Source organism: Xenopus tropicalis, chromosome 5, assembly GCF_000004195.4.
Source record: "Xenopus tropicalis strain Nigerian chromosome 5, UCB_Xtro_10.0, whole genome shotgun sequence".
Lineage (NCBI taxonomy): Eukaryota > Metazoa > Chordata > Amphibia > Anura > Pipidae > Xenopus > Xenopus tropicalis.
Window position 1 is genome coordinate 146,437,501 of NC_030681.2, and position 17,633 is coordinate 146,455,133.

A 17,633-nucleotide genomic window follows, 5' to 3' on the forward strand; every position below is an offset into this window, starting at 1 on the left:
GCACCGGTGACCCTGAGGTCGACGTACCAAGTGCGCTACAATCATTGTTGGAACTAAAAGCTAATCAGTCCGATCCTAAATGCCTGCAGCTTATACAGCCGACACCGCATGGGTTCCACCCCTGAACTGAGTCGCCTCATAAATGGGAGGGACCCCCCACAGTCTAGACTAGTGATGTGACCTACAATCATCCTTACGCCTTAGGGATCCAAGAGACCATTCCAGACTCAGTCAGTATATACATGAATACTTAGGGCTGCCCTCTCCCATTACTTCTACCTCCATTACTTCCAGCTCATGAATAAGGGCTCTGTCCGGGTAGGGGAGCCAGATTTCAATCCTTCTACACATGGATTCAGCAATGTAATCATTGCTAGGAATTGTTCCGTCAGATCAATTCTAGCAATGAATAACGGACAATTCAATTACAGAACCTAGGTTGCAGAGCCTTGGCCTGAAGTCACTACATGAGGTTTCTTAAACTTTATAGGACCTAAGAAGGGCTTCAGCTGTCCGGCTACATCAGTCTGCATCTGAAACCGAGCTAGGCAGGAGGAGATCATCAGGGCCAGAGCTAGGGTTGCAAGTACAGCTGCTTAGAGACATAAAATTGGTAATATCTGGACTTTGTTCCATTATATATAGATTGTAAGCTCTACGGGGCAGGGACCTCCATCCTCTTGTCTCTTTGACTCTTAACTTGTTGCAACTGTATCTTGTATTTATTGTTATACTTTGTATTTATCTATTATTATCTTAATAACCCCCTGTTTGTATTAATCTATTCTACTGTACAGCGCTGCGTACATAAGTAGCACTTTATAAATAAAGATATACATACATACATACATATATTTATTGAATGCACTACCAACCAGGAAGCACTTACTCCACGGGTCCTTGTTAGGTCGGAGGTAGCACAGCTAGACTAGTCACCCCGAGCTTTTCCCACAAAACTCTAAGCACAAACAGGTAATACAATAGCATGCATATGATTGGGGAGCCCTATAGGGTGGCTTCTATACAGCTGCTTTCATCCATTTGCAGGGATATCTGGCTCTACCTATTCTGGGCCCCTTAATTAGCCCCCATCCCACACAAGTTTTGTACATGAGTGGGACATCTACGATGGCTCTGCTAGTGATAAAATGCAACTTGGACCCCTAAACATGAATAAGATGAATAGAAACAGAGCAACTGAAGTTAGGGAGAAACCACCAGGTTTACACAGTTTTGCTGCACCTCAGAACCCATACAAATGATTTCCAGTGAAAAGAGCATCCCTGGGCACAAGAGGGGGTGCAAATCTTCTTTGTAATTGAATCACAAGTTTTCTCTAAAAGGGCGTCCAACCTTTTTTTCAAACTGTCTACTGCATCTGCCAGTACTACTGGGAAGATAAAATAAATGGAATCACCGGTGCTATTTGTCTCTAATCTTAATAAATACACACCTTAAGGTCCCCATACACGGGCCGATTGTAGCTGCCGATATGGGTCCCTTAGACAGATTCGGCAGCTTATTGGCCCGTGTATGGGCACTACCGACGGGCCTGCCTGACCGATATCTGGCCTGAAATTGGCCTGATATCGATCGTACAGGTTAAAAGATTTAATCAGTTTGTGGACCACATTGGCTCGTTGATGCGCCCCCGAACCGACTGTTGGCCGATATCGCCTACCCGTAGGTGGGGATATCGGGATAAGATCTGCTCACTTGGCGACCTCACCCAGCGAGCGGATCTTATGTGTATGGGTGCCCAATTTATGTTTTGCTGGGTAGAACCCTGGGCAGCCCAAAAATTTCATTACTTTCTGTTTAACTTACGCTTTCATTTTGCGCTAATTTCTTTAATCTGCAGTGTTGTAGGAACATTCTGTATATTAAATGATCTCTTCCTAAGCAGACAAATGAGCTTCTATGAAGTGAGTGTTATCACATGCCCAGGGTGGCTAATCCATCAGGAAGCCTGTTTGCTCTGGTTTCCCCTTAATTCTGAATAAACAAATGAAACAACAAGACACGAGAGGGAAAAGCGAAGTCAATGTTTTATACAGGGCCCGGGTACCCGAATTCTTACAGGCAAACCGGCCCCTATTTTGTTGTCTAATGATAAGAAACACAAAAAAATTTTACAGTTTGACTGGCCCTGGACTGAAATATTATTTGAATGGCTAAAGTGCAGCAACAGTCCCTTAATGGCCGAGCTATGGTCACCTGATCAAGTCATCTGTGCCAATTACTCTGTATTTACATCTATATATACACTCTACATACATGGCAACATTCTGTCAACCAATAGAAACATTAGGTCTGCACAAATATCTGGCATATGTTTTAGACTTAATTCTACTAGATACTGTATATCATGACCTGGATGAATGAGAATCTTCATAGACACCTGGCAAACCCTGAGCCCTTTTTGAGTCCATAAATTAGTAGTCAGTTACAATACCAACATTTGAAACTGAAAGTGGCTAGTTAAGGGGGCCAAACACGGGCAGAATGATCGGATTAGCCCAAAGTCACCCACCAGGTGGAGATATTGGGGGAAAGGTCCTGAAACGAGTGGATCTTATAGCGTATGGCCGGCTTTAGGGTACAGCAAGGTGGGAGGAGTGTCCCCAATCAACCTCCCCCAGCAAATAAACGGGCAGCCCATCCAAAATGGAGATTATATGAACGTCTCTCTTCCCAAATGCAGTAATCCTTTACAGCCAATCATAAAGCTACTTTTTTATGCTGCCCCATTATACTCAATAACTGTGTAGCAACGGCTCCTGGCCAGTGTTTCCGGTGTCAACAAATAATCCTTTGTTTCACAGTTATCATAACTTTATACGGTTAGTTTTGATTCCAATAGAAAACTCAGTAAAGCAGTTGAAGATGAAAACTTAAGTCCAAAACCAATGACCTCAGTTGGTAAAAGCCTGGAAAACTCCATGTCATGAGATATCTCATCAGTCCATATCATAGTTCCTGGGGTACCCAGGGCACAAATACGCATTCACCGATAGTCTCGTCCGGTTAAGATTTCAGGGTATTAAGACCCACTTAACTATTACTTAAGACCCACTTTTTAATTCAAACCTATCACCTAAACCGTCAGTGACTTGACCACACACCCAACCCCCTTACTCTTGTCTGTATATGTAACAGCTCTGTGTCTTGTATTTGTATCCCCAGCTCCTCGTAAGAGCTGCAGAACGTGATGGCACCACATTATAAAAATAATAATAGAAGAATAAAGGATGGCTGGTTTAAATGTGTGCCCCCTCAGAATGTAAGAGCCTATAATGGCTCAATTCATGAGTTAGGAGAGATTAAATATCCAGTTTGTACTTGACCAACAAAAAAAGGACAGTACAGACCAGTAAACTAGCTGCTCTGAAATAAAACACATTAAGAGTAGAAAACACTTAAGGTAAAAACTCAGTAAGCTTTATCAGAAAGGTCTATGTAAATACAGCCATAAGCACTCACAGAAACGCTGCACTGAGTCCTCTGTCAAAAGATTTCTTGTGTCTGTAATTCCTGTGCCACAGACATGCAGCTCTCTGCTCTCTCCTGCTCCCCCCCTTTGAAGTATGGATCTGAGCCAATAATCAGCAGGAAGCTGACTCATAGTCTTACTAACTGAGCATGTTCTCTTGGTCTGGGTGTCTGTGCAGGAGTGAGGCATTATGGGAACTTTCTTTACCCAGCTCAGCGTTTTCGCTTCCTGTTTGGCTTCTGATCATCTGAACAGGTGAAATATGGGGAGACTTAAGGGCACTATTGAGAGAACTGAAGGTATGCCTGCAGCTTGAGATTAACTCTTTATTAGCCTTTCCTTCTCCTTTAAGTTCCTAAAGTAATGGCTCATTCATAGGTGTCCATGGGTGGACCTTAAGTAGAACCAAAGGAAATCACCTTCAGTCTTGTACCTTTCTGTGGCCATGGAACTTCTCGGCATCTTCTCGTGTCCTTATATCTTACAATAATCTTATTGTAATTTGGGTAGCGATGTTTCAGCCATTTCAGTTGGCTGAAGTCTGTGTGTTGGCTAAGATAAGCATGAAATAATATTGGTTACAGTGGACTCTGAAAAAGAAAATGCAATGTAATTCATCAGGTGTGGTTCACTGGATTGGAGGAAAGCCGATGTAATTCCAATATTTTTTTAAAAAAGTGATTACCATCTCTTACTATTACTATTTAGGCCTGTAAGTCTACTTGGGTTTTGCCGAAGCATTACCCCTCCACTGCCCCAACGGCTAATTGATAATACTGATAATACTGATCACAGTATGATATCATGAAGCCACAATTAGGCAATCCCTCTATGTAACATATCAGCAGCGTTCTCATTGGTTAAGAGATGAGATTTAGGTCATCCACTTTAAAGAACTTGGGGTGTACTGGGGGAGTTTTATAGTGGGTTAAAGGTCCCCATACACTATAAGATCGCCAAGCGAGCGGATCTTCACCCGATATCCCACCTACGGGTGGGCGATATCGGGTAGCAAGTGGCTTTAAAAAAAATAATCCGATCATTTGGCCCTGGGGCCAAACGATTGGATTACATTTGCGACAATGGGGCAGTCGGTTCGGGGACCACATCAACGAGCCGATGCGGTCCCCGATCCGACTGGATTTTCTAACCTGGCCGATCGAGATCTGGCCAATTTCAGGCCAGATATCGGTCGGCCAGCCGATCGTTTCTGCCCATACACGGGCCAATTAGCTGCCAAATCGGTCCAAGGGACCCATATCGGCAGCTTCTATCGGCCCGTGTATGGGGGCCTTTACATAAGCAGCAAAATTACATCACAAAGGAGGGAAGCGGAACTGCATTTTTTAGGAATATTTCAACATTTTAATGTAAATTATCTCTTTAATTGCAAGATGCATTATTAATATGGTCACTTAGGGAAACTGCAGAATCCTTGGTGATCCATAAGGAATACAAAATAACACATTTCCCCCACTCCCCCCCAATTTCTAGCCAAGCAGCAATCAGTAAGTAAGTGATTGGCTAACGGCAGTTACCTTTTTTACATCAATCACTGTGATTAGAGGCTTCTAGAAATCAAAGGAGAGTCAGGAATAAGTACGATTATAAGTAACAACCAAAACAACCGCCTGCAGCCGTCAATAAAATGAATAGTTCTATTGTGTTTACATTTAATTTGCGCCTGTTCTTCTTTGTATGGAATTGCCCATTAACCGATGGTACATAAAACCCTTCTCAGAACATCATCAGGTTTATATATTCTCGCTCACTCTTCCCCTTCTGATAACGTTTGAGAAAGGGTGGGTTGGCCGCTGGTATAGAAATCGGCACGGCAGGCTCGGAAAGTGCAGGTCGGACATTTTCCAACTCGCACGTTACTATTCCATAACACCGATCCAGAGTTGTGACCATGATGTATCCTACAAGTTGACCTTAAGAGATAAAGGGATACGGCAAATCCACTTTTTGGGAATTGGGCCCATTTTGAATCAAATCCAAAGCCCAATTGCAAATTGACAAAATCCCTGTTCAAGTGGTTTATAGTCACGTTATTTGAAGGGTTTGTACTTGGTTTGGCCGGGCACTCCAATTGGACCTGAATCTTGACAAAAAAAAATTCCAAATCCTAAACCAAATCTGGGATTCGGAGCATCCCTACAGGTATCCCAAACCTATGCTTTATATCTATAGTTTCTTCTATTCACTATTCAGTCCTTCAGGTACGTTTCTGGTGTAGGAATTCTATTGCCAATGCAGCCATCCCCAACCTATTTTTATAAACCACACTCAAATGTAAAAGTGTTGGGGAGCCACAGAAGCATGAAGAAAGTTCTTTGGGGATGCCAAATAAGGGCTGTGATTGACTACATGGTAGCCCCATGGGGACTGCTGGCCTGCAGGAGGCTCTGCTTGGGGTAAAACTGTGTCTCTGGGCTTCCAAAACTTGTCTCCAAGCCAGAAATGTAAAAATGGCACCTACTTTGGGGCCACTGGGAGCAACATCAGAGGGGATGGTGAGTAACGTGTTGCTGTGATTGGCTATTTGGTAGCCCCATGGGGACTGCTGGCCTGCAGGAGCCTCTGCTTGGAGTAAAACTGTGTCTCTGGGCTTCCAAAACTTGTCTCCAAGCCAGAAATGTAAAAATGGCTCCTACTTTAGGGCCACTGGGAGCAACATCAAAGGGGTTGGTGAGCAACATGTTGCTTATGAGCTACTGGTTGGGGATCACTGCTCTAATGTTTCTATGCCACTTACCCTTACTGCGTACCCAACATCATTGATAGATGGTAAAAATGACGCAAGGGTTAATAAAAATATTGTGTATTACTAAAATAAAAGAACAATAACAGTAAAAAGGCAACAGCACAGTCTCTGAGCCATGTCATATGAAGATAGATAAGAGACGTTCAGCTCAGACCCCTGGCCAGTTGTCATTGTGCTTCGCTCAAAGGCCGAGGCCTATTCCAACAAATTGTACTCTTGTTCTGAAAAAAGAATGGGGATGTTCATTGAAGGCTTTTATTTGACTTTGCACCAAAGAGATTGTAATTGACATTACAAAGGAATCTAAGTTGGCCATACATGGTTTTCTCTCCCCAATGACCAATTTCAGTGCAATCCGACAAATTCGTTAAATTACCGTAAGGTTAGCGGGCACCAAAAGCACATCAGGAGATTTTTCAGAAAAACAGGAAATTTTCTTTATTAACAATGACGTTTGCACATTGACCAATCAGGCAGTTTCCCAGCTTCAACTGGGCGATGGCGCTTGAAATGGTTGTTTACGTTGATGGACAAATTGTCATTTGAAAGAATCGTTTCATCTATTATCCGTAAAAGATCTTTTAAAAATCTTAACGTGTATGGCCGGCTCAACTCTACATTTACTGGCAACGGTGTGTGTGCGTTTAAACACAATTACATCCATTGCTTGTCAGAGTAGGGACTGCATCATTTCTGGCACTTGGGGGGGGGGGCATTTACTAACTAAAACTCAAATTTACTCCAACGTTTCTTGTAAAAAAAAAAAATAAATTTTTTTTTGTGATTTAGTAAGCGTAAAAACTACAAAAAGCACACAAATAAATCTTCAATGACAAGTTGTCGAGGTCATGTAGGAGACAATGGGAGCTGCCCTAGGCAAACTGTTTTAGGTGTTTTTGAGTTTTTTTATTTGAAAGTCCATTAAGATCCATGGATCTTTATGTGTTCTTTACATTTTGTCATGGTTTCAAAACCGCTAATATCGTGAAAATGTGTTTTTTTTTCGCCCTTCAGTACCTGGAGGCATGCCTGCTGCACCCACTGACTTGTTTGCCAATCCAACCCAATACCAACTTTATTTTCTGTGCATTTAACAAACGATATTCCCAACAGAATTATCAGTAAATATGAAGGCCTTGGTCAATACATAGTAACATAGTAAGTTAGGTTGAAAAAAGACGTACGTTCAACCATAATGCCTATATATAACCTGCCTAACTGCTAGTTGATCCAGAGGAAGGCAAAAAAAACCCATCTGAAGCCTCTCTAATTTGCCGCAGAGGGGAAACAATTCCTTCCTGACTCCAAGATGGCAATCGGACCAGTCCCTGGGGCAACTTGTACTAAAAGATATCTCCTATAGCTTAGAGAGGTTATTATATGATCCCCTTATATATTTATACATAGTTATCATGTCACCCCTTAAGCGCCTCTTCCCCAGTGTAACCAAACCCTACTTGGCCAGTCTTTCCCCATAACTGAGACTTCCCATACCCTTTACCAGCTTAGTTGCCCTTCTCTGGACCCTCTCTAACTCAATAATGTCCTGTTTGAGCACTGGAGACCAGAACTGAACAGCATATTCTAGATGATTCATAACTTTCCTCTTTAGAGGTGGCAGATGAAACAGCTGTTGCTTGAGATTATTCTGAGAGAATCTTTCCCAAGGACAGGTACGATCTGCTCAAGTTCTTTAGATTTGTTTTAGTTTTGTTAGAGTTTATGGTTTGATAACTCCATATAAAATAGAGGCATAATATTTGAAACCAGTATACAGCGGAGTTCATCCAACACCTCAAAACACAAACCATGATAAAAACATGAGTTCCAGTCATTACCAAAGAGCCATTATTTTTGCAATTCCATTTCCCACCATGGGGGCTAAATCTGCAATTTCATCGCTTTCTCTATCCGGTTGTTTAGAGCATTTGGTTCGGTTGTTTCTTTTGCAGGTTTCTCCATTACATCTTCTAAGAGAGTGCGGAGATGATACACAAACTTTGTAGACAATGTGAGGCCAGACTCTAGTGGTGGGAGGGGAGGTGCCCATTCGGTGCATGGCTATGGTTCCTTTGGCATAAGACAAGAGTGTCTGGAACCTCAACCTAGAGCGAGGTTCCCTTTCCTTCTGATTTTCTATCAATATTTTCTTTTTTTTCTCTATGCTATATGTTTCTATTGTTTTCATTGGTTTCCCTTATGGTTCCCTGGCTTCTTTAGATAGATATAGATTTGCATTGAAGAACTTTTGGCAACAATATTCAATATCACCTTTGATACTGTGTCACAATATGAGTATACTTCACCAACAGAATCCCCCCCCCCCCCCCCCCCCAGCAGCCAATCAGCAGAGCAATGGGAAGGGAGCAAGATAGCAGCTCCCAGTAGGTATCAGAATAGCACTCAATAGTAAGAAATCCAAGTCCGGCTTGGGACTCCTCCAGTTACATGGGAGTAGGAGAAACAATAGGTTAGCTGAAAGCAGTTCTAATGTGTAGCGCTGGCTCCTTCTGAAAGCTCAAACTCAGGCACACTTTACTGCTGCACTGCAAGTTCGAGTGATATCCTCCCCTCCCCTCCCAGCAGCCAATCAGCAGAACAATGGGAAGGCAGCAAGATAGCAGCTCCCAGTAGGTATCAGAATAGCACTCAATAGTAAGAAATCCAAGTCCGGCTTGGGACTCCTCCAGTTACATGGGAGTAGGAGAAACAATAGGTTAGCTGAAAGCAGTTCTAATGTGTAGCGCTGGCTGAAAGCTCAGACTCAGGCACAATGCACTGAGATGGCGCCTACACACCAATATTACAGCTACATTTCAAGACATTCAACATTTTAGATAGTTGAATCAATTATTTGCAATGTGAACAGTGTAATATAGTTTTAAAAACTATAGCATAAATGCCTTTTAGGTTTTGGTGATGGGCTCATTGATCAGCACGTATTACTACTTTATGTATCGGGTTGTTTAGAGCATTCTGATCTTGTTAGTCCATCTTTGGTGTGTCGGTGGCACTGCACATGATCAGTGCTCTCTAGGCTTCTGTTGAGGGTAGTTAGAAGTCAAAATAGCAGATTCCATCTGTCATAGAAGTAAATGCTGCAAGGCTAAGGGATCATTGCTCTTACAGGGGAAGGTCGGTGGCTTCTCAAGAAGAAAAAAAACCCAACGACAAATATTGTGAAAATTCAATCATTTTATTAACTGCTCTGTAAGCATGCATTATTTAACAGCACCTGTAAACAGTCATTTTTAACGCGCTGATTTCTGAAGCTCTTGGAATGTTTTCGTATAAATCTTTCAAAGTAAAGATATTAGTGTAATTTTTTTTATGGCTAGAAATCCCCCCTCCCCTTAGCAGCTTATAAAAAATTTACTAGTTAAATCATCTCATTGCACTTTTGTTTTTCAATTTTATTGCTATGCAAAAAAAAAAAACCAAGGCCATTCCATTGTTATACTGTACAGTTCAGTTGAAACGGATTGTCTCGCCGGCCCCCAAGCCTACATGCAGATTGCTATTCCCAGCGCCGGAACTGCTCAGTCTGTCGCTCAAGGTGCACCGCGCAATATGGTCAGTACGGAACAGGCAGCTCTTTGGGCCATTTATTGCCAAACTTCAACTCTCAGCACCCTGTCGGGAGTCTTTGGGAGGTGAAGTGTTGTAGTATTACAACTCCTGGAGAAGCTTAGGCCACCCGTGCCTGATAGAGAGGTCAGCATGGAATCTGCAGAGGAATCTTGGAAACAAGAGGCTCAGTTCCTGATTGGGTATAATCCGAGCAGCCAATAGCATCCAATCGTACTGGTAAAAAAATATCCTAGAATACAATATATTTGACTATATTCGTGAACGTTTTAGATCATCCTTAAGCTGATCGGAGATGCCGTCACATACATGCACTGGATAAAAAATATATATATAAAAGGGAGGTACCATTTCTCTCTGTATGGCTTTACTCTGTTTAGTAAAAAGGGTCTAGAACATCTGGGAGGTGCTTTGTACAAGGGTTGCAGCTTGTCTATAGTCGAGGCACAGTTCTGTTGGAAACACTGCCAGCACTGGTGGAAAAAGGTACTGCAAGTGATCTTCAAACCCTGAGCCTCATTTTAACCAATAAGGAAATCTCTCTGATAAAGATCATGTTATAACAGATGATACTTCTCCTTTCGCAGCAAGGGATTGGTTGGTAAGTGGTAACTGGATAAAGTAGTACACTTTCATCAGATAACTTTATTCTGTCTTCCCGTTTGCACTACAAGTTTCTTAGAAGGAGGGCCCCCAGTTTCATTAGTATTGGCCACATTACAGCGGCTCACTGGGACACTGATGATCAGCAAGGTACGACTGGGGGAAGAGTTCAGAAGCCAATATCTTTTAAGCTATAGAAATAAAAGAGTATAGAACATATGGTGGCGCAAGGTTTACTTGCCTATAAAAGGGCACCATCCTGCTAAAAATCTAGCGTTCGTCGACCTGTACAGGAATTTAAATAGAAAGGAACTCACTGAAAATGATTTTGCTTCTGGGTCCAATGTCAGGAAGAAGGGTCCCAGGGTATTAAGGCCAACACCCCTAAATCCAGTTAAAAAAAATAAAACTCCCAGCATTCCTTGAGAGCTGAATGCTAAGAGTCGGCCCTTTACAAAGGGACATTTTCAAGCTAAGAAGACCCCTCCCCTACTCTTGGTACCCAATGCACATTAATACGCCCATAAATATAGGAAATATTACACCTCTGATCTGCTTAGGCTGTTCCCTAATTCCACCAATGCCCCAAGGAAGTCCCCGTCCCCCTTTTGGAGTCTGTTGGTCCCCCCCAAAATAGGTGGTGTTATAAGAAAGGAGTACCCCCCTCCAAGCTGCTCCCTATTCCAGTGTAAGTGCAAAGCTCCAGTACAATGACCCAAATCCCTTGAAGTTCTCCTTGTGCAAAGTGACGTAACAAGCTCTCCATTAAAAACACAAAGTAGCATTCTTCTCGCTTATATGCGTAGGGGAATTGCCTCCTACATACAGTATCAACAACCGGCCGATAGAAATCTAATTATACACAATGCAATTAATACTTGGGCCGCAGACAGGCACAGCAGTGTGTAACCCTGGATAAGAAGTCTAAAATATACAAAAGAACATGATCGTTTTTGCTTCCCGTGACGAGTGGTTATTAATCTAAGGCTATCGTATCCCCCCGTTAGGCTATATTACAGATTATATCTAAAGATATATATATATCACCGTATTCAGAGCATTTAAAAAAAAAAAAAAAATTACATAAGTTTTCAATAAAATTCGTACAGAATCCCCGCTTTGTACATAAACTCAGTAGTATCTTGAAGCAAACCGTTGTCCGAGGGTCTGCCACTCCAGCACAGTAAGGAGATAAGGCCTCTTTAATTCCATTGGCAAAGCAACGAGAGGAAAGCGCCAGAGGATCGTTGGACCATGCTTCCATGAACTCGAGGAAAAGAGGAGACAGCATTAAATATCTGACGTGGACTTTAATCTGGACTGGTGCCATTAACAAAATGGCCGCCTCATGTTAACTGGACTGCCTTCTTCAGCTTGTCAACCTCAGTCTGTGGGAAGAGACAATTACATAGCTGGGTTATTGCAGAGATAATCAGGCAAAACCAAGGATAATAGTTAAATGTAAACAGCCAGTAACCATTAGTATGAAGTAGGTGTAAGAATGGAGGAAAAGAAGAGGCGATGATGCAGAAATCAGCTTGCCCTGGGGTTCCATTTTAATAAAAAAAAATAAAAAATAAGCCCAGTGCGCCCAGTTGTGGCCCTCAGCATCTTCAAAAAGTTTCCATCAATTTTTCAGCTGAAGTCTGACAACTGTTGCCAGGGCCCTAGTGATGGCACATACACAGTTTTCCTTGTCCCGCAGCTGTGTATGCTACCTACACCCCGGGCTAAAGTTGGGCACCCCGGGCTAATGCTGGGCACCCCCGGCTAATGCTGGGCACGAGGGTCACGTGATAAGCTTGTGTGCCACCGCAGACCTCTGCCCCTACAATTCATTATACAAGCAGTGGCAATTGAATCCAATAAGATGGCTGCCAGCTTCAAGTATGGCTAAAAACAAAAATAATTCAGAAGGTGCTGTAGTGTCAAGTAAGTTGACAAATACTTGATAACTTCACCGTTAACATCTCTAGCCATACTGGAAATGTGTTACAATGGTCACACTCTTTTCATGAATGCTCTCGAAGAATGTCTCTGGTTGGCATTACTGAGAGTGATATGGGGAGCCAAACTGATTGGCTGATTAGAGTGAACTGGCCAACCGCTGCTCTATCCCTGAGCCCCATATTGGATCAGTCTGAGTGCTCAATTAGAGATCCCAGTGATCTGAATGAAATACCCATAGGCCAAGGTTTTACACTTGGGCTGCTTTGCCCTTTAATACCCCATTCCCAGCCAGAAGTTTAATGAAGAAATGTCTCACCTCTAAACTGGTCCGTAACAATCGCTCCTCTTCCAGCTCTTTCTTTAGGTGATCCATCTCTTTCCTAGAATAGGAGACAATAAACATTTCTTAGCATATAATATAGGGGAGAGGCAGAAAATCACCATAACCATAAGTCACCATAACTCAGGGATCCCCAACCTTTTATACTCGTGAGCCACATTCAAGTGGAAGAAGTGTTGGGGAGCAACACAAGCATGGAAAAAGTTCCTGGGGGTGCAAATAAGAGCTATAAATGGCTATTTGGTAGCCCCTATGTGGACTGGTAGCCTATAGAAGGCTCTGTTTGGCAGTACACTGGGTTTTATGTAACCAAAACTTGCCCCCAAGCCAGAAATTAAAAAATGGGCTCCTACTTTGAGGCCCCTGGGAGCAACATCCAAGGGATTGGAGAACAACATGTCACTCACAAACCACTGTTTGGGGATCACTGCAATAACTCATTATGTTTTTAACAGCTAATTCCTGGATAACTTGGGGTCTGTCAGTGGTTGTCTTTATAATGCCCCTATCATGTCTCTTAAAGGAGAAGGAAAAGCTAAGTCACTTGGGGGTGCCAAAATGTTAGGCACCCCCAAGTGACTTGAATCGCTTACCTTCTACCCCGGGCTGGTGCCCCTGTACGGAGAGAACAGCCCCAGCCCGGGGTAGCAGCGATCGCTTCCTTCTTTTGCTGCGTGCGCACGCGCAGTAGAGTGAATAGTGGAACTTTAACAGAGAAGTCGGCTTTTCATTCTACTGCACATGCGCCGGACTCGGATTCCCAGCGAAACGAAGGCGGAAGCGCATCGCCCCAGGTGCCCCGGGCTGGTGCGGTTTTCTCCTAACAGGGGCACCAGCCCGGGGTCTGAGGTAAGCGATTCAAGTCATTTGGGGGTGCCTAACATTTAAGCACCCCCAAGTGACTTAGCCTTTCCTTCCCCCTTTAACCCCCCCTCCCCTCACATTTATAATCGCACACTTACCTATGTTCTTTCCTAAGTGCATCCACGATGCTGAGCAGTTCCCCGATTTGGGCTTTAAGTTCTTCCATTTCACTCTTTTCGCTCTTCTTACTGTCAGTCACATCTGATTTCACTTTCACCTCAGCAGGTAATGGGACCTGAGGGCTGGGGGCTGGTTTTGACACAGGGAGTGGCACAAGGGGTGAAACCGAGAGTGCAAATGGACCAGGGCTGGAAACCAATGGCTGGGAGGATTAAAGTGCATAGAAAAAAAAGTTAATGGGGAAGGAAACACCCCTAAAGGTGTCAAGTTGGGCATTTATTGGCAACACAGTGCAGCTAAATCACCAGACACCGGCACACCTAGGGTTAATGTTACATTGTACAACGGATTTGGATTAAGACTTACTTATCATTTACAGTAGGGGGTACATTATCCCTTATAATACATGAGTGATACTCACAGTTCCCTGTATAACTCAGCCTGCAGCCTTGTGCCTTTATATGGGCACAGAACCCCTCAGTGACTGCTAATATCCTTATCATTTACAGTAGGGGGTACATTATCCCTTATAATACATGAGTGATACTCAGAGTTCCCTGTATAACTCAGCCTGCAGCCTTGTGCCTTTATATGGGCACAGAGCCCCTCAGTGACTGCTAATATCCTTATCATTTACAGTAGGGGGTACATTATCCCTTATAATACATGAGTGATACTCAGAGTTCCCTGTATAACTCAGCCTGCAGCCTTGTGCCTTTATATGGGCACAGAACCCCTCAGTGACTGCTAATATCCTTATCATTTACAGTAGGGGGTACATTATCCCTATAATACATGAGTGATACTCAGAGTATAACTAAACCATAGACCCACCCACATACAAATGCAGGTAAGTTACAGGTACACTATTTAATTCCAATACCTTCTTTACTTCAGGAGTCTTTACTTTGGCACTTTCCTCCTCCTCTTCTTTAAGCACTTTGACAGAATCTGTTACATCTTTGCTTTGCTATGGGGGAAACATACATTTGAATTAAACACGTTCATAAACCAATAAACAATTTATATTAAAATAAATCCCCCTAGAACTCGTCTGATGGTAATATTAGGACATGGGAGTATCGGTGTTGCATATTCAGCCTTTCACAGGACTCCATTATTTACAGACTGACTGTGCACAACCTCCTTAGCGCCTCTCACAGCCCCCTGAACATGTTATAACCCCCATACAAGATACCCACAGGGGCCATAGCCTAAAGGAAAAGGAGGAGTAGCTGACAGGCAGTAGGGCCTGTGCCAGTTGTCGCTATGGATAACACAACAGGGCCCAAGAGCCAACTTACAGCAGTGGAACCATTGAATCGACCGGGCGGTCTCTTCCCTTGCATCTTTGGCCTGCTTGCAGTCGGGTGGGATAAATGGTTTGAGGTAGGTATCACATCACCAAAAAAGTCCACCTCTAGAGAAAGAGAAAAATGCAAGAATTGTATTCACCTCGTACATACCCATTCCTGATATATTAACTCATTTGTTGTGTTTATTGCGCTTTAATGGAGAATAATAACTGCACAGATTGAGTGAACCTGCTGCCCTACTGACAGGTTACTATTGCTGCTAAATACAGTAAATAGCTGGGCTGTACTATAACATGGGAATTCATTACTGTACACACAGTACTATCATTTTCTGTACATACGGAGTCACACACATGCGTGGGAGCTGCCATACAGCTTGCTAACCGCAATGAAGCAGAATGACCAATGATACAAGGCAGCTCTTGCACTGAGGTCTGTAGGGACACAGCCCATATAAAAGCTCCCAATCACAGCCACTAAAAGAAACATCACCCCCTTATAACCTCCATTCATTCAGCATATCCTCCCTTTAAAGGGGAACTCCAGCCGTGAAATCGGCCAGATATCGATCGGGCAGGTTAATAAATTTAGTTGGATCGGGGACTGCATCGGATCGTTTATGCGGTCCCCGAACCGACTGTGCCCAATACAGTCGTTATAATTTGATCATTTGGCCCCAGGGCCAAACAACCAAATAAGCCTAAATTCACCCGATATCACCCACCCGTAGGTGGGGATATCGGGAGAAGATCCGCTTGCTTGGCGACCTGGTGTATGGCCACCTTAACACACATGGTTGGCCCAACGTCACTTTGACACATGAATAATAAAAAAAGCCCCCTTATGTGACTAAGTAAGACCCTCAGCCTAAGCTAAAAGTCAGTTTATACAGTGCATTCATTATACATGCTTATGGCGTTTATATCTGGGCTAATAAATGCTTCTGATTTGTTCCTTCTGAGTTGGCCTGTGTATGGGGGGCCTCTAACAGGCCTTACTGACTGAAAATCAGTTAATTATTGATTGGGCAGGTTTAGAATCAGTCCCCCCACCCCTCATCGTTTTGATATATAAGATGGGCATATTGGGGAAAGATCAGCTAAACTGTGCAGATCCTTAACTGTACGGCCGGCTTTAATATCTGACCAATCACAATTTTTTATAAGATTCAGCAATAAGCAAATTATATATTACTAGGATATGGGCCAAAAATGACACAGGTTGCTACCTGCCCAATGCCAAGTGAGTCTGGTAGCAATGGCTGGCATAGGCACAGGCTGGCAAACAAGCATTTCGATCACCCTTGGGTAAAAAGTCATCAGTTGGGCCATAACTAAAGTAGCCACGGTAAGTAGGAGCCAATGAGGAAAGGCATGGAGAATGTCAGGATATTATTCCAAAGCAATGTAATCAGAAATAGGGGGTCTCTCAGAGTCTGTAACGCTGCCCTTCCTTTCTCAGGGCGGGGGGCCATACAAGTTGTTGGATGTAAGCACATAGCACAAGCTAGTAACCTCATTGGGTGAAACTTGCTGTATGGTCATGAAAGCCACACTGTACACACTGCCTGCATATGGGGAGTATTGGGAATGCACGTTTTTACCACTGTACATTTCTTCATTATTAATTTTTTATGTTTTTTTTTTTTTTTTAATTTGCTTTCTTCTACAGCTTTCAAAAGGGGGGGGGGGGTCACTGACCCTGGCAGCCTAAAAACTATTGCTCTGTCAGGCTACAATTGTACTGTTACAGTTACTTTTTATAACTCACTTTTCTGTTCAGACCTCCTTCTATTTATACACCAGTACCTTATTCCAACTCCCTGGTTGCTAAGGTAATTTGGATCCTAGCAACCAGATAAGTGCCTCAATTGCAAACTAGAGAGCCGCTGAACAAAATGTAAAATAACTAAAAAAAACTACAAATGAAAAATTAAGACCAATGGCAATCGGTCTCAAAATATTACTCTCTCCATCATATTTAAAGTTAGTATTTGTCTGCATTTCTCTGCTTATTACAGGTAGGGGATCCATTTACCAGAAACTCTTTATCCAAAAAAGCTCCAAATTACAGGAAGACCATCTCCCTTAGACTCCATTATAAGAAAATAATTCTAATTTTTAAAAAAGATTCCCTTTTCTCTGTAATAATAAAACAGTACCTGTACTTGATCCCAACTAAGATATAATTACCCCTTATTGGGGGCAGAACAGCCCTATTGGGTTTATTTAATGGTTAAATGATTCCCTTTTCTCTGTAATAATAAAACAGTACCTGTACTTGATCCCAACTAAGATATAATTACCCCTTATTGGGGGCAGAACAGCCCTATTGGGTTTATTTCATGGTTAAATGTTTCCCTTTTCTCTGTAATAATAAAACAGTACCTGTACTTGATCCCAACTAAGATATAATTACCCCTTATTGGGGGCAGAACAGCCCTATTGGGTTTATTTCATGGTTAAATGTTTCCCTTTTCTCTGTAATAATAAAACAGTACCTGTACTTGATCCCAACTAAGATATAATTACCCCTTATTGGGGGCAGAACAGCCCTATTGGGTTTATTTCATGGTTAAATGATTCCCTTTTC

At 42.7% G+C, this 17,633-nt stretch overlaps 1 protein-coding gene across 2 annotated transcripts in view; it reads right to left on the reverse strand.

Annotated features, from left to right (window-relative positions):
* Positions 1 to 9,435: 9,435 nt before the first annotated feature.
* cd2ap (CD2-associated protein) overlaps positions 9,436 to 17,633 on the reverse strand; it is a 69,920-nt gene continuing 61,722 nt past the window's right edge. Inside the window, 5 exon segments of one of the 2 annotated variants that reach the window (NM_001127963.1) lie at positions 9,436 to 11,839; positions 12,718 to 12,781; positions 13,704 to 13,927; positions 14,609 to 14,695; positions 15,030 to 15,145. In NM_001127963.1, coding sequence (NP_001121435.1) covers positions 11,798 to 11,839; positions 12,718 to 12,781; positions 13,704 to 13,927; positions 14,609 to 14,695; positions 15,030 to 15,145 — 533 coding nt within the window. In that variant the 3' untranslated portion in view covers positions 9,436 to 11,797. 2 annotated transcript variants of the gene reach the window in all.